General features: G+C 49.3%; 1 protein-coding gene across 1 annotated transcript in view; it reads right to left on the bottom strand.

Annotated features, from left to right (window-relative positions):
- Positions 1 to 23,299, bottom strand: part of LOC115383824 (zinc finger protein GLI2-like) — a 47,858-nt gene extending 24,559 nt beyond the window's left edge. The window contains exons 1-2 of the mRNA XM_030086016.1: positions 23,190 to 23,299; positions 15,688 to 15,796 (exon numbers count right to left, since the gene is read on the bottom strand). Coding sequence (XP_029941876.1) covers positions 15,688 to 15,781 — 94 coding nt within the window. The 5' untranslated portion in view covers positions 15,782 to 15,796; positions 23,190 to 23,299. The remainder of the gene's footprint in view (positions 1 to 15,687; positions 15,797 to 23,189) is intronic.
- Positions 23,300 to 23,500: the final 201 nt, after the last annotated feature.

Consider the following 23,500-nt stretch of genomic DNA (forward strand, 5'->3'; position numbering starts at 1 on the left):
GCTTCAAAATTCATAAAACAGCCCACTGATTGGTGATTGATTACACTGCTGATCATCCTGGTCCAGCCTTTAATACCACTGAATTTTCAGGGATTTTCAGACGAGACACACCACGTTGAACTGAACTTGTGGAAATGCAGATGTTGACGTTAACGTCCTCTTTGAGACTGTTTGTGCAGACCGTGATGAGGAATAAAGAGCACTTGATCTGAACTTTGAATAGAACGATAATGGCAATAAACCCACCAGATGTATTACTAATAGCCATCGAGCTACTAATCACTCACTTATACATGTTTAATGGACATCGTGTAAAGAGTGAGTCATTCTCCTGTTGCACACTGGGTGGCAGTATTGAGCTACTTCGTATTGCATCTGGATTTTTAGATTTTTGGCTTTTCTTCGTGGTTGTTCAGTGCATGTGAATGCTTGAAAACAACACCTGCTTCTTTCAGTGACTCAATACGCCGCCTTGTGGTTGATGTTTGCATTGCAGCGCTAAAAGAAAGCCAATCGGCAGCACGTCCGAAAACTAGTTGTTTTGTCTCATTTTTCTCAAGTCTTTCAGTTTCCTCATCTTTCTTAAAACCTTAAATGACCTCAGATGTCAACAGCTGGTTTCCCTCAACTCAATACATCCAGTCTTTTTTTTTTTTTTTTTTTTTCTGTCTCACTCTCAAAATAATCTGAAGATCCAGGCTGGAAATTACGGTTAAGCAAAGTTGGCTTCAGTCCTGAATTCACAGACTGCTGTTTACTTTACTTTCTCACATCAAGAAACAGATGGAAGCTGCAGTTATCCCTTTTCAGAATTACTATGTCATATTAAATGGTGAGGTGTTGATAAAGCTGTTTTTCCTTTTTCTTTTCATCAAAATGAGATTCTGTTCTGCTTATTCGTCCAAATCCCCAAATGTTCAAAATCAGAGCCTTTAATGAGTCCAGATAGTTTTGACCATGTGGGATTTTTTTCTTGGTTACATGGAAGTTGTGGAGTTTCTGTTGTGTCAGTGCACTGAGATGCGTTCAGGCCTTCAGCCGGCCCTCCGTCGCTCTCCTCCACGCAGGCCTGACTGCTGCAGAGCGGCAGCCCGGTGGCGAGCCGCCACGAGGGAGACTTACTTATCAGCCTCGGACAGCTGGGCTCAGGCCACGTGCTAATAACCTCCATGCATCACGGGGCTGGAGGTGAGCGCACGGCGGCTGGCATTAACAAAACGAGGCAGGCGGAGCGGCGGCGGCGGCGGCGGCGGCGCTGATGGGCCTCCTCCGCTCGCCGTCCTCGGAACAGCGTGTTGTTAGCATGCTGTTTGTGTAATTTAGGTACTTAAAAGACTGCGAGGGTTCAAAGACTGATTGCACCGTCGCGTAATCACCCACCTCCAATGCGTGGCTGATTTATCACCCGCTCGCCTAATAGCACTGCTTAACACACAGGTTTGTCCAGATTAAGTAATTACCTTAAAGCAAAAGTTTATTATCTTGTGCGACGGGCTGGTGATAAAGGCTCGCTGTCGAGCGGAGCCACGGAAAGGGCTGCCGGCTGCTGAATGAGAGCGATAATTAAAATACAATGAATTAAATTGTGGCTCCTGGGGCTGTCACCGTGCTCCCCAGCTAACATCCATATTACCCCGCTGGCACCCTTGCTAGGGGGGCGCCTGGGATTACAGCGAGGCCCCGGACCGAGGCAAGCGGCTGAATGGGAAATTACTTCAGCGAGCCATCTGTAAATTAAACAAAGACCTAGTTCTTCTCCAAAATGAGAAAGGAGGGGGAAAAAAAAAAAAAAAAAAAAACGAGCTAAGAATAACATCCGCGCTCCGGCGGAGTCACTTCACACATGATGTCTTAATGAGGCGGAGGCAGATACAGATGTTTTGGTGGGGGGGGCGCACAGGGGAGCGTCCTGACGGATGCCCCTCTCCTCCACTGTGATGAATGTGTCACAGGTGGATGTGGGAAACATCACATCCTGCCTGTCTGCCCCCCCCCCCCCCCCCCGTCACCAAGGAGGCCCGGACCTCCAACTGCAGCAACCAGAATAGATGGAGGTCCCGTCCTGTCGCGTCAGCACTCGGCCGTGTCGCTCCGCTGCCCGCCTCCTGCTGAACCGTCTCTATTTTCTGACCCTGTGCGCCGCCGCCCCCCCCCCCCCCCCCCCCCCCCCCCCCCCTTCCCTCGAGCTCCGGCTCTCCAGAACGCCTTCATGTTCCGTTTGTTTGACACCGTGTGACGGAGAGCAGAGCCCGGGCCGCTAAAGACGGAGCGCAGCTCTTCAGCTTCCAGTAAACACCTTCAAACAGACGGCCGGCGGGGGGGCGCGGCGGCCGATCGGACCTGCTGCTCTCAGGAACCAGAAACTCTTCCGACAGGACGACGACCTGCGCTTTCACGTCGAGCCTCTCCTGAACAGATATTTTGCTTCACGCCGCGCGTCGCCCATCACTTTGAGCCGAAATTAGAAGGTCCGGCTTTGACTTGTTTTGACGTCGATCATCACGGCGGAGATCTGCCGCCCCGGCGGAATGACACGTTAACAGAAAACCCTCCCGTAAACAAGCCGTTCGGGAGTTCGCCTGGGTTTAGCTCACGAGTCCCCGCCGGCTTGTAATCCAGCAAAACGAAGCGAAGCGTTTCGTAAACACAAACTTCGCCGCCGCAGCCTGAAAAGAAGAGACTCGAGGTGTAATTACACTCTGCGAGACGTTTCAGGTGGATCAGTCTGCGCTCGGGAGATGATGTTAACAACTTTCTAGTAAAAATACAATCCTCTCACTTTAACAGAACGAGCTCTTATCCACTTTGTGAGCTTGGCTGGAGCAGTTACGCCGGGTTCAAGCTGGGCAGACCAAAACTCTTGTAGCAAATCAATTATTACTGGACGAGTGAAGTTAAAAATGCTGCAACTCTCTATTTATATTGACGCCAGCAGTTTGAGGTTCTCTGGCTTTGTCGCCGAGCAGCTGCCTGATAGAACAGTTTATTAACACAACGTGTTTCCATCCCAGCTGTAAAAGAGGAAGGGGACTGAATGAAATCAGCGGCCCGGCTTTCAGGAGCAGCTTTGTTGTGTCTGCAGTCCGGCCGCATACCGAAGCAAATCCTGCTGTCATGAAGCTATTTGTGTGTGAGTGAAGACAGCTGCGCTAACGTGGAAAAATACGAGAGGAGGAGACGTTTTTAAAAGCACAAGGCAGTCTGGGCCGAGCGCACTCGATTAAACATTTGTTCTGGACAGTTTTTAAGGGCCGTGAGCGTAAAAGTCAAGCAGTGGGGGGGGGGGGGGGGGGGGGGGGGGGGGGGGGGGGGGAATCTCCAGCTGTGACGGCTCCGAACCGCTCTGCCGCCGAGAGCCTCAGGACGGCGGCGGCAACAGCAGCAGTAACAGCAGTGGGCATCAGAACTGTCTAGAGACGACTCATTTCAGAGTTTAGTTTATGTTCAAAGAAAAAAACACGATTTAAAAAAGATGCTCTCCAACTTCGATCGGGAAACGAGTGCCACGAAAACCTTCAAAGAGACATTTGTGCCAAAAAAAGTTGTTTAAAGTTTATCAGCAGTGTAGTTTGAAGAGTGAGCAACTGGATTGTTTGGCTTGATATGATATGTGTCTTCTATTCTCTTCCACCTCTTTCCAACCATCAGACAAACCTACTGCAACGCTATTGGCTGATTCTGTCTTCATACGCTTTAGAAGGTCAATGAAAAATAGAAAACAGATAGAACCGATAGCGTGGTTCAGAAAGTGGCTTCATGACCGTATGAAGCTGTTAAAAGTCGACAGTTTTCTTTGTTGTGATGAAAATGCTTGAATTTTCACAAAACCAAACAAGTACTCCTGGAAATAACTACAATCTCAACTCAAAGTTAATTTTTAATCAAGCATTCTGATTCAGAGTGCAGTGGAATGTCCAGGAAGTTATTTGCATTCTACATATTTTTCCAAACTCCCCCTGCCAGCAGGGCTTTAGAGGATAACCTGACTGCGGCCAGACGTCTTTCATGCCGATATCTCAGCTTGACACTCGGTGTTGTTTTGAATCTCTCAGGAAATCTTTTTAAAAACAAAAAAAAAAACAGTTTTTTTATATAAACTTAATTCAATTTTCTTGTTGGTTTGGCGATTGGAGCCGCTTGTGGGCCGGTTTTGAACCGCAGGCCTTACATTTGACAACCCCGGTTTATATCATCTGCAGCTGTGGAACAATACAGCAGTTTTCAGCGTATCGTTTTGTACATCTTCGTTATCTGGATCAGTGTTTATGTGGGCAGATTTAACCACATGAAAAAGCATGTGGTTTTTGCAAAATGACATTTAGAAAAATATTTCTAACCATGTGCGTTGAGTCAGTGTTTCTCCCCATTTTGGTAATATAATCTTCAATATCTGGCAGTTTCTTCAATAATACTGTGATTTTTTTAAGTGTACATATCAAATTATTTCAGTGTTAACTAGTGAGGAAAGTCAGAAACCCTCTGAGGCTCGCAGGGCCTTCCTCCTCATCCTCCTCCTCCTCACCCTCCTCATCGCCTCTCATCCCCCACCGGGCCACCTCTGACCTGCACAATTCAGCCTCTGAATAGGGACGGCGGAGGCCACAAAGCCCGGCGAGCAGCGCGCCGTGTAATGATAAAGTGCTTAGCTTATGGGAGAGTGGAAGAGGAAGAAGAGGAAGAGGCCGCCGCACACAATGAGAGCACGCCGCACAATTAAACGCTGACTCGCAGTTCAGCCCGTCCACAGAAAGCGCCGGGAAAGTTTGCATTTGCTCAATGCGGTGGGTTCAAGTGCGCCGTCTCAACTCGAAATGGAATAAAACATTCCTCCGACGTAACGCTGAGCAAAGCAAACGTCTTTCTGATGCCCCGTTACAGCGATTCATCTTTAAAGCCCCGTCTAATGACTTCTCGCATTAAGAGAGAGACGCTGCAAATGAGAGCAGCTCCAATATGCATGTTTCCTGACCTTATTCCGGTCCTCGCTCGGCCTGGTTTGGTGGCTAATTAGCTTCACCAATGGCTCGAAGACAAAGCACGCCAGGACAACAATTAGTCTGAGCGAGCCATTAGCTTCCCGGCCAAATTAGAGGCTCAACAGAAGCAACACAACTGGAAAGGAGAACAAGTAAACACACCACGTTTCTGGAGGCGGAACTCGGATAACCCCCACTTTTGTATTATCGTATTGTTTATCACGCGATAGTAGAGACGGTGTGAGAGATGTCGGGGGAGTTTGTTGTCTTTTTGTATTTTAAAGTAAATGAAGAGGAGGCACGATGATCTTTGTGAGTCCTCCATCGCTCGCGACGCGCCCTGAACGCAGCGCGCCGCGCTCGTTCCCCCGCAGATGAAGAAAGGGGATCCGCGGCGAGGGGATCGTGGAAAGAGGGAAGGCTGAGTGCGAACGAACGGGGGCTGTGGGCCGCCCGCCGACGTTCCCGTGTCGGCCCTGGTTGTTGCAGAAGCTCGTGTTACTGCCGGAGCCGCCCCCCCCCCCCCCCCCCCCCCCCCCCCCCCCCCCCCCCCCCCCCTCCCTCAGTGAGAGACGAGTGATTACACCCACGTGGCGACGGCGTCCGTGTCTTACCCAGCAGCCCGGCGCTGCGCCCTGCTGCTGCAGGAGCCGGAGCTGGAGGTGGAGGCCTAGAAAACTCTGGGCTTTGTTCTCACAAATAGAGTTAACGTCAACCAGACACCCCGGATCATGCGGTGTAAACAAATGACTTTACTCTGTCACTGCGAAGCTTCAATCTGGAGTCATACTGAAAATATCTGACTCAACAGTGACTCATTTGAAGTTCTTTTGCAATTCTGGGTCTGAAATCAGCGGGTTTTTTTTTTTTTTTTTGGTTTTTTTTTTCCCAGAGTCCTCTCTGTGTGATAAAGACCTCGTCTTTAGGAGTGGGCGGAGCGAGACGATGGGAATATCGAGAGGGACACGCCCCCCTTTTGTAACGGTACAAAGAGCCAATAGAGGCGAGTCCGACGCAGCGGCGTGACCCCGCAGAGCGGCCGGACCCGGCGAGGACGGCGAGGGGAGTCGACTCTGGATCAATACTTTGTCTTAATGATCCGTTCAAGTTTCACAAATTAAAAGTCACTGGTAAAGTCGGAGAACAAAGGTCTGACTCCATCACACCTCGAGGTGGCGCTCCCGAGACGTCTGCTCAAAGAAAAGGAGAAGAAAAGCACAAAAGAGAGAGGAAACAATAACGGAGGTGGAAGAGGAGGAGGATTTCCATCCGGACGAGCAGACACATTACGTTTTGCCTCCAGCTCACTGAGCCTCACAGTCTCCTCTGACATTTAAACATGCTTTACTTCACACTCCAAAGAGTAAACAGACAAGAAAAAAACCCTGCGTTTCAAATCGCATCATTGATGAAGGTTGAAATGATCAATATTAGGAAAATCAGAACAACCCAATTAGACATTCTACAGTGAACTGATTCATTCCTCTGTTTTCACAGTTAAAACGGTGTTGTAAAATTATCTGTTCAGCTGTATGCATGAAGCAAAATGGGCCAAACCGATCGCATTTGTTGCTTTGCACGTCTTTTAGAACCATTTCTTATTGACGTGTTTGCACGACATCACATTTACAGACAGTTTTGCACATGCAGACCTCAGTTTAATAGATCAGGTCCATAGAATCAGTGATAATTGATAGTTTGTTTCTTTTTTTAATCGGCTCTTTCTCATAATTAAGTTTAGCGTTGCCTTCAAAAGTGACGTTCGTCCTGCTGAAGCCACCTCCGTCCCTCCGATACGTCTCCGGTTCGGTCTTTTTAGGAGTTTTAAAGTGTTGGAGCTGATTTCCTGCTCAAACAAACGGGCCTTTAATGAGGCTCTAATCACTTTCATAACCCCGCTGAGTGTCGGGCACCAGGCCGGCTAATGGGGAAGCACTTACATCAGCGTGTGTTTATGAGGGAAAATGTTTCTCAGTGCGCTCCGACGTTACGTTGAGGAGAACAGGAAAAAAAAAAAAAAAAAGCCCAGTCACACAGTTTTTAAGGGCCACAGAGGGCCGGTGGCGGCGGGCACGTGAAACACAACACGCCTCGCTGTGCGTTAACAGCCAGCGAAGTGACAGGCCGGGGCTTCATAAAGATTTATAATCGGCAGACAAACAGCGCACTGTGTGTTTATCCTCGTGTGCCAGCTTTGATTTCCACTGTCGTCCTGCTAATTAGCTGTTATTGCTAATCTCCAGCTGCTTTCTGCAATACTTACAAGGCAATTAGTGCGCCTCTTCTCATTTCACTGTAACTTTGTGCTGCTTCAGAGGCTTCACGCCCGCAAACTGTGTTCAGCTACTGCAGAGCCAAAACAAAAAAAAAAAAAAACCTGCTGAGCATTAAATGCTGGCTCTGAATTCCCCCGTTCATTGATCTGAGGTGGTTTGTCAGTCAGTCAGATCATTATGAGAAACTTCATGTTCACCATCAGGGTTTGTGACTGAGTCACTCCGTGACATGAGAGTTACGACAATTTATTGAAAGAGGGAAGAAAGCTACATGTTTTACAGTATTTTTCTCAAATAAGCATACATTTTAAGTTTTTTTAAGTGGCATAAACTCAGTATTACAGCAACGTACGGTAATGTTAATGTGCTTCATCATCCTGATTTCCAGTTAAAATTATTCTTTTTAATATTAGGATTAAACTATATAGTTTGATTTAATTGCATCTGCAATTAAATCTTATCTGAGTGAATTATACACAGATCAGAGCAAGCAGCATCAAGCGCTTGTAATTTGACCCCAGCCTCCACTTGTTAAACGTGTGTGAAGATGATATTGCTAATGCAAGAGTGTGTGTTTTTTAATTACCATGAAACGGAGGTTAAGATATGAAACCGACCTGGAAACTGAATTTTCCTTTCCGTGATTTCTGCCGCTGTGTTTTTAAGAGGCCGTTAAAAGGATTCATGCTCGTTTCAAACAGGAGAACAGGAACTTAAATAGAGGCGACAGATCATCATTTTTACTCTTTAAATGTCAGAATGGAAGCTTTTCCTCCCCTTATTCCCCGTGGACTCCGACCACCTCTCAGCCCTCGGAGGTTTTCGGCGTCCGCGGACTGCAGGATTATCGTAATAGAAGCCGGTGTGAGGACCGGAAATGTGCGGCTTTACTTCATGCGGCGGGTGTTTGTGTTGGAGCGCCAGACATCGCGGGGATTTCCATGAGGAGGAGACGTTGAGAGGAGAGAGAGAAATGTCTGAAACCACTTCAGAGCTCCAGTCGGTGTGCCGGTGTTTCCTGGAGCCGATCCCCGGGCCGGCGGTCGGCTCGGTCAGGAACACGGCGAGCCGCCGAGAGTTTAATCCCGCTCTCTCGTTGGGCGCTCTCCGCTCTGCCCGGAGCGGAGCGTCTGCAGCAGTCCTGGCGGTGTGTTTTCCAGGGCCGGCTGGACGCACACGTCACATCAGTGGCACATGAGTGGGCCGACGCTGGCTGTTGCCCGGGTGTCCTCGCTGCTGTCGCTGTGTGAAAACCCCTCCAGAACATCAGCGTCCAGGATGTCCAGGAAAAAAACAGACTTGCATTGAAGATTATTCTGTTGCTCCAACTCAGATGGAAAAATACAAAAAAAAACAAACTATAATTTAGAACAAACTTGTATTTTCGCTTTATTTTAGTGGATGTCTTTCCGTTAGCCAGTTCTGATTTGAAACGCCATCATGAGTTTGTTTGTTTTGTGACATAATAAGTGAGTCACGCCGACGACTGGGTCTTCGGCTGACTTTATTTACCGCTCAGCAGTTTCCTCGCGCCGGCGCACGCTCCTCCATCCGCAGCAGGTGTTTGTGCGACGTGAGCGTGTGTGTCATTCCTCGTGTAAACAAACCGCCGCCTGTTTGTTTTGGTGGTGTAGCGACACTCTCCGACCTCCCGCGGTCGCCGGGCGCGCTGCGGCGCCGACACCAACACTGATCCCTGTGTTTGCTCAGCGGGTCGCAGTAAACCCGAAACACACACACACACACACACACACACACACACACAGCACTTTCAGTGTTTCCTTTCTGACTCAGGCTGCGTCTGGGAGTGTTTGATATTACTGTTTCATTCAAGTTACAAATCAGTTATCCAGTGTTGAATTTTCTAGATATAGAAATGTGCGTTTATCTCCAGAGCCACTGGAAACACAGCTTACATGAACAGTTTGACAGGTTCTGCAGCCGCTGAGTGTTTTATCGCGAGGATTACAGGCAGGGCCGACGTTTAGCGCTCGAATTGTGCGTTCCTTTTGTCGAGTTGTGCCTTTGTGGCTGCTTTCCCCGAGTCTTCGGGCTGAACTCAGACAAACCTGGGACCTGCCCCCCAACCTCAGGGGCCACCTCTCCGGGGGCACAGACCTCATTTGCAGTCTGGTAGACCGGGAAAGGAGGAATACTGAGTCCAAAAAAAAAAAACAAAAAAAAGGAGGAGAAGAAGAAGAGGTGGGGGAGTTTTGGCTTAATCCTCTCAAACATCCATATATCGCTCCCAAGCGCTCACTCCCCAAAGTTGTAAATCTCCAGGAATGTAGCCTGTTGTTTTTGGATTCAGTGCAAGCAAAACCCTTAACGGCGGCGAGTCCGACGTCTCCAGACGCCGAGCGAAGCTCGCGGTCGCGCATTTCGGCAGCGGGACGGTTTCAGTCGACGAGCGACGCTTAATAAAACTTCCCCGCTTTGATCCTCAAGGCCTGCTGAGTGACCAAGAGGAAACTTTTAAGCTCTCGCAGGTTTCTCGCTTCACTTCTGAAGTTACGGCTTTTCAGTGGAAATGTGATCAGCGTCGTCCTCGCTCTCTGTCCTCATTTAAGCTCCAGTCCTGAAACTTGTAAACCTTGAACTGAGTTTTTAGGATTTGAGCAAAATCTTCCTTAATGACTCTTTTCTCAAAAACAACTAACAAAGAAAACAAACAACTAACGGCTGAGTGTGTTTTTTTAAAGCCCATTTTTATCCAGTGATCTACCAGGAGCCTATAAATAGATTCAGATATGAGAAAGGGAACATTTCTCTTTTCACTGAGCGCGTCTAATCTGGAGGTTTCCCCGGACCCGCCGTTCCCCCGAGTCCCACTTCAGATAAAACGGGACGAGGGCATCTTGGAAAGTCATCAAGCTAAATGTTTACAAAGAGCCAAAGAAATGTGTGTGTGTGTGTGCGTTTGTGTGTGTAGAAATCCCATTAGCCCTCACGACGGCGCGCTCACATGTGGAAGGAGCCGTCCGGAGAGTCGACTGCGATTTACTGGAAAGCCGGGCACATCTGATTTCTCACTTTTCGGAAAGCAAGCGAAGGCGTGTGCGCTCACGTCTCGTATTTCCAGATGTGAACGATGTTTCAATCAATACAGTCACTTCGAACTGGGAGAACGAGCTCGCCTTGAAACCCCAACAGTCTGCAGCCGTCGACAGTCACCGAAGATATTCTGATCATCGCCCAGGTCCTCCAGAATAACTTACGAACCTCTAAACTACTTTCTCAAGATTTATGTCTCTGAAAAGTTAAGTCTTGAAAATATTTTGGATTAAATACGGTGGATTTTGTTGATCTGTTTCATTGCAGAAATGCCTGTAAACGTCATGGTGTTTAGCAGTCGTCGTCTTGATTTTTTTTGACGTGACGTTATGCGTTTTCCTGCCGGGGTACGAAGTAAACCCGAATCGTCTCTGCAGCTCGGCGATGCCGTCTGATAGGAACCTTGCGGGTGTTAATGTCAGGGGGCTATTTTTCTGCCCCGGCCTCTCGGAGGCCTCCCGGCAGGGCCTCATTTAAAGACGGGAACAGAGAAAAGAAGCCCCTCCCCCTCCTCCGTGTCCTCCTCCCCTTCGTCTCCGTCGTCTTCTCCTCCTTCTCAGGAAGATTAGTGGCCGTCCTTTTGGAGTGGGAGGCGGACGCTGAGCCCTTTCTCGCTCGCATTTTTCTCTGCCAGCGGGCCTGACCCCCCGAGTGCTCCCTGTGCAGCGCCGCGGCGAGCTTTGGGGGCCGGCGCATCCAGCCACCATCAATTACTCACTGTCCGCCGGCCCCGATAAAGAAATCTGTCCTTATCGCCAACCCACCTCGCTTAAAATACTATTTACCGAGCCCAGCCCTGTCTCCACTCACTTAACCAGCCGGCTTCTGTCCCCTCCTCGCGTCCCATTGTTTCCAACGAACCGGAGAGGAGCCGAGGCGGGTGTCAGGGCGTGTTTTAATCCGCGGCGCTTTAATGTGTCCGTGTCGCAGAGTTTAATTCCCCAAAAACACCTTGAGCGTCCCGGTAGATCCCCTCTTCAGGGGTTTTAGAGAGAAAACGCGACGTCCCGAAACTCGACGACACTGAGAGGCTTCAAGTTGATCCAAGCACTTCATCCACACTCATTTCATCTTTATCTGAACGTTAATGAGCATACATTTCTTTCATATTGGTTTGAAATTATAAGATATGTAAAAGATTATCAGAAGTCCTTGTAGTAGATTTCAGGTGTGTGTTATAAGAGGAAACGTCTGCCTCCCCCTCAGCCCCCCCACCCAGCATGCCCCGGGGCGGCCGAGGAGGTGCTAAGTACTTACGGTCCTTCCCGACGGACCGCCGCGCTCAGCAGAAAGCTCTGGGAGGCTGCAGGGGGGGGGCGGCGCCGCCGCCGAGCGCCGACACATCAATCTCCCTCTCCAATGACAAACTCACTCTCAGCAAGATGTATGTCATGAGCCACCAAAGCCAGTTAATCAAATCATTAGCGGCGCTCCCGCTAGTTTCCTGTGGCCTAGTTTACAGAGAGCGAGGGGCGAGCTGCAGACCGACGCTCCCGAAACAGAAGAAATCTGCATCAGACGTCGCAGACCAGACACAGATCCACCCTGGGAGGCGGCCGGGAGGTTTCGCTCAGGTCGCGCTGTTTACAGTTCAAGTCCGGGAGCGCTTAGGAAAAACATCTTCAAATATTCACACGGGCGTCGCTGTTAATGAGGCCTTCCATGACCGAAAAATAAAACGGAAAATAAGAGAAAGGAAACAAATTCAATCAAATAACATGAGCACACTCAGCAATCGCATCTGAAGCATCTGCAGTTTTTTTGTTTCTGAGAGTTTCATTCATGAAAACCGGGTCTTTTCTTGGACCGAAGTCGTCAGACAGGCGTTCGTTCTGTCCTGACTCTGCCTCTCGGTTCAGGTTCGGGGCACATCAGGCTCTGCAGTAAGACTCAGCTTCTTGCTGTAGTGTCCAGTCTGTCCTTCAGCCGGCTCTCAGTTTGCTTCCAGCTGAGATTCACTCCTACAGCATGAAATAAGTGCAGAATAGTTTATTATTGAGGGTTTATTTCTAATGTTCTCAGCTAAAATATGACAGATTGCGCCTTTACAGGTCAGCCTTACATGTAATGTGTATTTTTTTTTCCCCAACGACCTGGAAAAGGGAAGGATTTTTGAAAAGGCAATAACTCTAAATTTAGCCAATGTGACGCAAATCAGATTCCACCCAAGCCATCATGAAATGTCTGGGAGCGTATAGATGTATATAAACGGGGAGGTTTTTATCCCTAATCCAGGACGACTTTCGCCCTCGGAGGAGCCGCGTCCGGCACCTGACACATGCATCAATAAGGCGGCGCTCTTTGTCATTTTCCTGCGTTTCTCGATATTATTTTTTCTCTCTAAATACTCTCGGTTATTACAAATGGGCTGGAAATCATCGAGCTCCCCGAGACGGCGTAAATCTGCGACTGTGGCCCGGCGCGTGCGAGCAGACAGATGCCTGCTGTCACAGGAAATACAGGCGCTCATTTGAATCTATTAACAGGGGGAGGGTGGGCGGGCGGGCGGCGGCGCCGGGGGCTCCAAGAGCCGCCGGGCCCCCGTCCTGGTACATGACACCGAGTCCAGGTCCAGCGCCGGCCCTGCCAGAGTTTCATTTCCCGTCAGCCTGCTTCCTTTCCTCTCCAGGATATAGAAAGTTACAGGCGGGGGCCGAGGGTGTCCCGCCGCGGACGGCGGGGAGGGGGTGGGGTCATCGGGACGCAGCAGATAGCGGCGTCTGGAGCACCTGGGTCCATCCTAATTGACTCGGAGCGGAGCGTATCCACTTTTTAAACAAAGTGACTCTCACTTGAGCTTCATTATATGCGCACCCCATTTCCATAGGCCTCTGGGAACGGGACCTGGGCCGCTCACATAAAATAAATGACCGCTCCATGATAAATGGTTCTATTAGCAATCCAGATTGTTAAACTGTGATATAACAGATCGGAGAGGGGCGCGGGGGCCCATTCATTTTCCTCCCTTCTGCACACATGCGCCGCTGTAAATAGCTTGTTTTTATGTGTAAATAACATATTAAAACTCGGCATTAGCCGTGCGCTTTGATAGAGAGGAAATTGTTCTAAATAAATAACGCGAGACGGGAATATAAAACAGCGCGGGCTGTTATACAGCCGCCGTCGAAGCTCAGAGGTGGGCATGACTTAGGTGACAGGAATCCTGCCGCCGACCGTAAACCACGGCGTGACAGTAAAAGAGGCCCCGAGCAGCAGCAGTATATTACAATTGTTCCCGTTTCTCCCCATGTTTTGGGGAATTTGCTCCCGGGTTCAAGGACCTGGACTCGTCTGCCGCTCGCCGACTTATCGGGAGCCGGCAACAGGAATAATAATGCATATTACCTCAATAAGTAATTGCTCTGTCTGGACGCGGTGGCAGACACTGCTGGTTTTTTAGCGCCGGTGCCGATATCTGATTGGTGGAGACGGGAGCGGCCGGGGGAATCGAAGCCTCGTGTTTATTTAGAGATTAAAATACGAGGCTGATAGGGACCAAAGAGCTATGGAGGGAGTTTTTTTTTTTTTTTTTTGCGCTTATATTTCAGCTCTGAGCAGATTACAGACCGCAGCCGGTCGCGAAAACAAACCACCAATAAATATACAACGGTGAGGAAGTTCAGGTGAGGTCAAAGGTCAAAGGATCCAGAGAGATGTGGTTCTCATTCAGGAGAACCACGCTGAGTTATTTCTAACTCTCTTCACACAGATATATATATATATATATATATATATATATATATATATATATATATATATATATATATATATATAATATAAATTACAATGTCTTTTCAGCGATTTCAGCTTTCAGTGCTGCATGTCGGGACTTTCAGCCAATAAAAGCGGCTCATCCCACCACCCTGGGCATCATGGGAGCCGCAGAATAATCCAGTAACACCGGCGACTTTGTTCAAATATTGAACAGCCGATGTCCAGAAGTGGAGCGCCGAACACGCCAGCTCCACATGTACCGCCGTCCTACATTGATCTTCTCATATCAACAATTAATGCGGGAGTTCTTCATCGTGGCAGGCCACCAAGTTCTTCATTAAAGAGGAGAAGTGTCACTAAATCGCCGGCCGCATTTACATTTCAAAAGTGGCCCGTCACTCTGCATCCATGTCGTCCCGCGCACCGCCTCGCCGATGAAACCCCCCCCCCCCCCCCTCCCGCCACACCGTACTCTGGAGGTATGAACGGGGTCTTTTAACCTCATTACGGCGAGCTTTCATCACGCCTTTGCTGACATCTTTAAAACACGCGTCTCTGCGCGCCTCTCATGTCGCCCTCACCTCCGCAGGCCGCCGCCAATGTGGGTCAGCGCTCTGACAGGTGAAACCGCCGTACCGCCTTTTCACACGCGTTCGTGTTTTAACTCCTCAGGAACGCCGCATTTCACAGCTTTTTTTTTTTTTTTTATCGGACTGCATTGCATTGAGCATCTCGACTCCAGGATTTCCTCTGAGGAAGCAGCTGATCCTTTTTTTTTTTTACAGCTTCTAATCGTTTCTCCAGTCAATGTTTGGATTGTTATAGCGAACTCTCCGGAATAGTTGCGAGAAACTCGTCGTCTGTCTTGCTCTTTCGGGCTCCACATCCAGCTTTGTCTGCTCTTTATCAATTAATGAGTGAATCTTTCTAATGGCAGGCCACCAAGTTCTTCATGAATGAGTAAAAATGTCACTAAATCACACGTTTAATTTGCATCTCAAAGGCGGCCCGTCGGCTTGCATCTTTGTGGATCTGTGAAGCTGGGCGTCGTCCTCGGCTCAACCTTTTTCTTTTTTTTTTTTTTTTTATTTCAATACTCTGGAGGTAAGAACAAGGTCTTTCAGCCTCATTATGCCGAGCTTTCATCACACGTTGGCTGACATCTTTAAAACATGTATTCTCTCTTTGCGCCGGCGCCTCCCCAGCGAGCGCGGATCGCTGCTACTCTTCATTTAGTTCAACAACACAAACACTGGTTCTCACCTGCGCCGGCCCCCGCCTCGCCGCCGCCGCCCCGCTCCCGCTGTCATGTTATCTATTCATCAGCGTTTACGGGCTCAAACGGTGCCACACTCCTCGACTGTACTCGCCGCCGTAACGAGGCCCTGTTTAGGATTCCTATCAGACGGCGGCCGCCGTCACCTCTGACTGCCGCCGCCGCCTTATCGGGCCCGAGGAGAGCGCGGAGCGCCGGCTCCCGAGATGGCGCCTTATCTTTGAAATGCATATTTCATCAGAGGTGTCACCCCCCCCCCACCTCCTCCTCCGAGTGCCTGTGAGGCCTCGGCTCACACACACACACACACACACAAACACACACTCACGCCGCTTCATAACTGGACACCAAGTTCTCAGCCGGCCGGGGAAAAGTTTGGGAAGCGTCTTACCTCTGCTCTCCGAGGGCGAGGGCTTCTTCGGGAGGTCGGCGAACCCGCTGCCGTCCATCTTCTCCTTCTTGTCCCGGGACGGCGACGTCTCCATGGCGGACGCTGAGCTCTGCGGAGGGAGGCACAAAGGGAGCCGGTGAAGCCGAAAACCGGCGGAGTGCGCCCCGGAGTGCCGGCTGAAGAGGGGGCGAGGGCACTCGAGTCTCGGCGAGGACGCACTTCAGCTGGAGAGCGTTATTGAGAGAAGCGAGGCGAAGGCTAAAACAACCCAAACCGCGGCTGCCGAATTTGAAAACTTCGCTGTTTCAGAAAACTTACGACGTTTAAAACGAAACCACCGTTTTCAGATTTCCTCTTCATCTCCTCAGAAAATGTCCACGTCTTCTCAGAACTGCTTATTGTCACTTATTAAAGGTCTCATTCAGGGTGGAACCTTTTAAATGTTATTTAAGTTCATCACTTTGGATGCTTTAATTTTGAAAAAAAAAAAAAAAAAACCTTGTGAAGTAGTTCATTAAGGTCAAAGGTTAATGATCTTCCATTTGAATGGGGCGTCTTTACAGCTTCAGCAGGCTGAAAGTGCTTTACTGTTATTAACATTCACACATTCACACACACACCCTCACACACCAGACGGGGGTTCGAACCAGAGTTTTGTTAAATAAAACGAATTCTTGTTGGAGTGGATCGTCCCGCCAGCTTCCATTCACAGCTCTATTTCCTCCGGGCGCGGTGGGGCAGTGGTTTCTGGGGGTTTTGGGGTTAAAGGGGACGGAGGATAAGGAGGTGGGGGTCGCCGCTCGCTTGTCATCAAAGTTTATTTGACTGTTGACCTTTTCACCGGCGCTATTCAGGCCGGCTTTGTGGCTCCAACAGTTGGAACAATACGACTTTATCTTCAAAGCCGGGATGGTAATGAGGAGCGCTCCTCATTCAGCTTCTGGGTTTTTTTTTTTTTTCCCTCTAAAGAGCTTTAAGAACTTAAACATCTGGGAACCGCAGTCCCTCCATGTGCTCGGATTAGACGACAACCAGAGGAGTAAATCTGCTGTCAATGAAGGCTCCAGAAGCACAATCGCCACTTATTCAAATCAACATTGGACTGTTAGACAAAATAAACACATGGATTCACTCAAAGTTAAAACAATTTGGAGCAATTAGAAATTAAGTAATAGAAGAAAGAAGAAAAAATGTTGTAAGCTGAATGACTGGAGTTTTCAGTCCTGCCCCAAAATCATATCTTTTATTTTGAAATAATTTAGATTTTCTGGATTTCTGGAGTGTTTTTTGGTTAAACTGAGCCAGGTTCAGGAATCGGACCGGCGACCCTCTCTCGGTGTCGTGATGCGGGTCGACACACTGATGAACTCAGAGCTTTGTGAACCAGTGGAAAAAAAAAAAAAACAGTTTGAGCTCTGAGGAGTGTGTGACTGACAGTTCGGCCTGGCGTGTCTTTATTGCTGAATCAGTGTAACAGGTGTGAGTGGACAGCAGTGAACACACACACACACACACACACACACACACGTACAAAGGCCTTTAGTTGAGGTGATATATGAGGCAGATAATTGCAGGCTTTCACGCTCGCAGTCCTCTGATCTGTCCTCGCAAATCATCATTAGTCAGGCTCAACATTTGCTGCTCACACATTCGGCGGCGGGGCGATCCGCTCAGCCACTGCGGCAGAAAATCAGCTCTCAGACAAATCTTCAGCAGCATTGACACTTTGTGTAAAACCTGGTCAAAGATGGCCAAAAACACACCAATCAGCTGATTTCTGTCCTGTACTTTTGGACACTCTTAACCTGATTTTTTTTTTTTTTTTTTTTTTTTTTTTCAAAAAATAATGTAAATATGCAGCCAAGCTCACAGAAGCCAGTCCTGTCTGACTGAAAGTCTGCAGCTAAAACAACAGACGGGACAGCAGAGAGTTCAGCCAGCGGGGTAATTACCCACGATCCCCCGCCGCTCTCTGTTGACTCCTCTCAGAACAACACACACTCATTCATTTGGGGATAATGGCTGACAAAGAGATCTTCACAGTGAGGTTATTTAACGGAGCAACAAGCCGAGGTTTCAGCCCCCCCCCCCGCCGTTGTTTTTTTTTTTCTTCTTTTTTTCTGCTGAGTCATCCTCAAATCAGTCTAGTTTACAAGGTTTGTTGGATTTCAGGTGTGAGAAAAGCCGTGAAGCATCAGCGAGTGTTTCAGTGTTTCTGCGTTTGAGCCGACTCCCCCTCCCGAGAAGCACCAACCGATCCCGGAGCGAGCCACCCCGAAAGCAGCACCTTTAACCTGCGCTAAATTAGCTCGGTGGCCGCAAACGCCGGCTGACGCGCAGGAAATATGTCCCTCCTCGCGGAGGGCCGCGGACCGCAGGAGGGGATCCCCCGTGTCAGGGAAACAAATGCGTCTGCTTTCGAGGTGCAGGAGCGCCGTTTGGCTCATCACCGGGTATTACCGGCAGCCCGCGTCCCCCTGAATTATTAGAGCCGCTCCTGTCAGGCAAACAAATGACTCTGCCGCGGCTCAAAAAGGTCACGGCGCCGCGGAGCGAAATCACAGAGCGCGCAGTCAATTCCTGGGCGCCGAACCCCTTTGGAAGGGCCACTTGCTGGAATTTATGGTCGGGCCCTGCACCTATTCTCCTTTGAATAATAGCCATCCCGTAAAAGAAGCCCAGGTCGGTCGGCGGCGAGTCTAAAATAGGATACAGCCTCGTTGTTTATTGTCGCGCGTCGCAGAAGCACAAATAGAGGCGAAACGGTGACATGTGAATTTATACCCACTTGTTCCTCTTAAGTTGAAGAAGAAGCAGCCCCCAAAAAAAATTCCCGATCTGGAAGCTAAAAACAGAGCAGAGGGGAGAGAGGCGCCGCTCCCCCGAGGCCAGGTATGATGAAGCCTCTTGTTTGTGTTTTCTGTTTCGCCATTTGTCCCGCAGTCGATAACAAACGGCCCGCCGACGCTCCGGATCGGCCGGCTGGGCGCCCTCCTCCGCCTGCGTGTCCAATATCCTGTGGCTGATCCCCACAACGGCAAACAGATGTGTGCGGCCGGGTTCAGCGGGGGGAACGCTCTCCCCGGGATGAATGGACGCCTCCCACCTGGGCGCCGCCGCCGCCGCCGCCGCTCGCCGCGACCTCACGTTTTAACAGAGCCCGACGCTTCCTGCTGGAATTCCAGGCATGGCTCAGACGTTTGTCATTACTTCAGATTCTTCTGTGATTCCCTGCAGCTCAAAGGAACGCCACACTTTGAATACCGTCTGCTTTTAGCTGGTCAGAAGACACAAATTCAAACATTTTTCTTCCTGAAAATTTGTTGAATTCTATATTTTTCCCTTTATTTTCTTGTGAGTCGAGAAGTCTGGAAAGGGCCGTTTCACCCCAGAAATGTTCTCTGCTCATCTACTTTCATACAAACGAATCAAAATCGAGAAGGGAAGTAGAAGTAAAAATATATTTTGGTGTATTTTCAGTGACATTTTTGTTAAATGTTTCACATTTCAGCTGAACTTGACCAGTGTTTTAATGAAACATATCTTTTACTGTCTTATAATGTCTTATACTAAATATATTATCCCATCAGCAATCTACTTTTCTGTCATTCACTCTAATGTCACCAGATAAATGTGTGTTTTTTTCTATTCCTGTCATGTCATCCTGTCTGTTTTTGTTTTCTGTTTGTGTTAAATCCTCTTGCACTGGTTCACTCGCCGCGGTCCGTCCGGACCGGTCACTGACTCAGCCTCGTGTCTCCGCAGCTCTCCGGCCGGCCGCTTTGATCCCCGACCCCTCGGACAAATGGCGCGAGCGGCGGCGCGGACGCTCGCTGTTTTACGGCCTCAGTTTGGACCGCCGTCTTCCTGTTGCACCTCTTTATTGTCGACACCCGGCGGTACGTCTGGGCGCCTCCTCTCCGCCGCTCTTCGTCCCTCCGCGGCCTCGCCGTCCGATGAGGTTTGGATATTCTGCGGGACAGGTGTGCGTGTTGTTTACGTGTCCAGGAGGCCTGGAGGACGTCCAACCTGTGCGTCCCACTCGAAGCACATGTTCACAGTTTGGTCGCAGGCGAGAACAAATGGTCCAATTTGTGGCGTTGGAGAAGATAATTTGCACCTAGGAAGGACAGCTGGCTGGTGCACGCGCGCTTCTCACATCATAAAAACATGCAGATCGGTTTATAACAACAACGTTTAGCATGAAGAGAGCGGGTTAACAGAAACAGACGGGAGGAGAAGACGACTAAGAGGAGGGAAAAGCTCCTTTAACTTGACTTCATGATGGAAATCTGAAGCTTTTTGGAACTAGATGTCATTCATGTGGTGAAGCCTCGGCCTGTTGCGCCGATGTTTGGTGATTTGTGCAGCGCCGCTCCGTGCGGACGCTGAAAACCGTCAGCGGCGGCGTGCCGCAGACCTGCAGGGCCCGGGCGGGGAGGGGGGAGGGATGGAGCCCGTCCCCGGCCTTCAGGAAAGAAGAGGGGCCTCCCTCCGGGGGCCGGACAGATTCCTCCTGACCCCGAGGTTTCAGTGAGCTCACGGAACGATGCAGCAGCGAGGGGAAGGGGGGGGGGGGCGGCTGATTGCTAAAGAATACCACATGTCCCCGCTGAGACGCCACATGGTCTGAAAATCTGGGGGTGAGAGGAGAAACGGCTCCGGCGGCCTGGAAGCTGGTCTCGCGCCGGAGCATCCTTCACATCTCTCACTGATCTGTCGTCCCCGATCGCCGCCGCCGCCGCTTCTCCTGCAGGAGTTCATTAACGGCGGCATCAAAGCTCGTCCCGGGGAGGAGCGACGGGCCCCCGGCGGGCCCCCCGACCTTTGATTTCCGTGTCGTTGCGTGAAACACAACGGCGTTTTCATCATGTGGAGCCGCCCGCCTCCGTCCCGCGGAGGAAGTTTCTGCTGTCCTCCGACAGGAAGGACTTTCACAGAAACTCCCAAAATAAATGTTTACAGAAGAGTAAGGGGAGGCGGGGGGGGGGCTGCCGACGTTATTCACCGCTCCGCCGCGTCCCTCATGTGCGCCGCTGTCAAAACAATCGGGTCCCGCGTTAACGTGTGCAGCGGTCTGCCAGTGATTAGCAGGGGTCAGAGCCAAAAGCAAACAGAGTAATCCACTTAAACTCAAAGCCATAACGGCTCCAGTCCAAACACACCAGCGAGACGGTCTCTCTCCAGAAACTCACCTTCTGAGACGCTCTGGCTCATACAGAGCAGAAAAGGGAAAAAGCTCCTCGAATGAAAGGACTTCATACGGGGGAAGAGAAGGGTTTAGATAAGAAAAGACTCCTGGAACTCGACACAAAACAGTTAACAGCACGTAAATAAAGGACGAACGGGAGGATCGGCTCACTGTGTCTGTTGTTGTTCAGGTGATTTATTCAGAAAAATTAATATAAAACTCCTCAGAAACTATTCTGCTGATGGATGAAGCGCCAAAAACGGGTTGGATTCAGTTTACCTGAAACCATCTTTAAATCCCACACAAATGCAGACTCTTGTACATTTAGCAGAAAATCACTGAGCGCGATCGGAAAAGGTTTGATGGAGAGACGAGTCGACACGATGAGAACCAAAAGCTGATTTAATCGTCTCTAAAAGGTGATTAAAATGTGTTCAGCTATCAGCTGGCAGAGCTTCTCAGCAGCTGCAGATTTATTTTATTAAAAAGAGATAATCTCCAGGAAAATAGACAGTTGATCATTTGACCTTTTTCGACAAGGAAATGACAGAAAGAAACCTTGTTAGAGCTTTTTCTCTTCGGCATTCAGGGAATTAGGCTGTCTAATTTTCATATTTTCCTTAAAGCAGATATAAAAAAATTTACTTGAGATGTTAGATTTTGGGGGCAATCGCATTTTGCAATTGGAAAATTTACCGTTTTTCTTGCTTAACTTCTGATTTCATCCAGAAAAAGTATGTTATTATTCATGAAGGTAATTAAAATGGGGCAAAAATATGAAAATGCACAGAGGTCGCTGATAAAAATGATCAACTCACACAATTTTCTAAGCAGCTGCAACATTAAATTATTACCTGAATGAAAGAAAATAAATAACTTGATGACAATTTGTTTTTTTCCCTTTAATAGAAAACCTGCAACTGATGCTGGTAAAATATAAGCGGAGCTGCAGGTTATCAGGTGATGCAGCCGTCTGTCACTGAACCACCTGTTCCTGAAGAGTGTGTGTGTGTGTGTGTGTGTGTGTGTGTGTGTGTGTGTGTGTGTGCGTGTGTGTGTGCGTGTGTGTGTAGGCAGGTTTGTTTAGTGAATGATAAAAGACACCCGGGCAGCTTTTCTCCCCTCCGGCCTCGGTGGGTTTTCCTCTCCGGCCTCAGTAAAGCCGCCGCCGAGCTTCTTTTTCTCCACTAAAACCCACAAGGAAGAGCCGCCCCGGGGCCACACGGCGTAATTGGTGTGGACTTGTTGTTTTGTGGGATAAGAGACTTTTGAGTCCTCACAGCGGGGCGTTTTTTACTCACTTCCAATTCACATTTATCGCGCCCCGCGAGCCGCCCGCATGCCAGACTCCTTTCTTTCTCTTTCTGCCTCTTTTTCTTTCTGTCCTCCATCATTTCCATCCAGTTTTTCCAGCCATTAGAAGCCCCTGCCTGAGAATCAGAGCCTCGCTCAGTGAAGAAAGTGTGAAAATGACAGTGAGGGGACAGCGGCGGCGGCGCTGCAGCTTGGGGCGGGATGAAAGTGACATCCCCATCACAGGTTTGGGAAGCCCCCATGTCATCCTGAATAATGTGAAGGGCCCCATTATTTCTTCACATCTTTTCACTCACCCCCCCTCCTCCTTTTGCTCCCTGACTGCTGGAACTCCTCATTCTGCACAATAGCTAATGCACTAAAACTTTTTTTCTGATGCAAATGAATGCAACCAGCCATTCAGCGTCAGGAAGAAAAATCCAGTGTGGAGCCGAGGGGAGCCGGCTCAGAGATGCTGCAAGAACTTAACATGCATTTAAGACATGTTTCTGCAGTGTTATTTACACAGACACATCTGTCATTTATGTGCTTAAAATAATCAAAAATCTATTTTAAATAGCAGATATTGTGGCTGCTGGGAATCTTCTGGGCCTCCAGAAAACTATTTAAAGTGTCTGTTCTCTTAGGAGGATCTGTTATAAACTCCTCAGAAGTTTGAAGCCATTTCCCCGCAGCTCGCTTTACTAGACAGCTTCTTAAATATCAGGTTGCAAATTCCTGGAATTCCAGCGTCAATGTAAACCCCAAATAACCCGAAATAACCGTTTCCCACACTGCTTTTAAATCCAGCACTCAAAGTGGCAGATTTGTTTTTTGTTTTTTTTAACTAATGAGAGTTGAATCTCTAAGGAGGTATTTAAGGGGTAAAGTAGCGCTACAGGAGATTAACTACAGGATAAAGTAAAAGTTCTTAAGGCGGCATAAGTGTGTTAAAAAGCGCAGGAAGGCGCAGCAGCAGTGCGCGCAGCTTTTCTCCGGGAGCACATGGCCAACTCACCCCAAGTGTCTCCTCCTCTCCTCTCCTCTCCTCTCCTCCTCCTCCCGGCTCCTTCTTCGCGCTGCTCCGCTCAAAACTTTCTGTGCGCGTTCGGGGGAAATGTTGAAGAAATCCCGGAGTTTGGAGAAGTATTCCCAGAGAGGCGCAGCGTGCGTGCGTGCGTCCGCCCGTCTGCTCCACCGTGCGCGCTTTGGCCGGGATGCTGCGGGAGGAGACTCCGGGATGCGCCGTTTTTCACCGCCTCTCTCCACACTTCACTCCTCCACCTCCTCCTCCTCCTCCTCCCCCACTCCCCTCCTCCCTCCTCCCTC

The sequence above is a fragment of the Salarias fasciatus genome (assembly GCF_902148845.1).
Source record: "Salarias fasciatus chromosome 23 unlocalized genomic scaffold, fSalaFa1.1 super_scaffold_20, whole genome shotgun sequence".
In the NCBI taxonomy this organism is placed as follows: Eukaryota; Metazoa; Chordata; class Actinopteri; order Blenniiformes; family Blenniidae; genus Salarias; species Salarias fasciatus.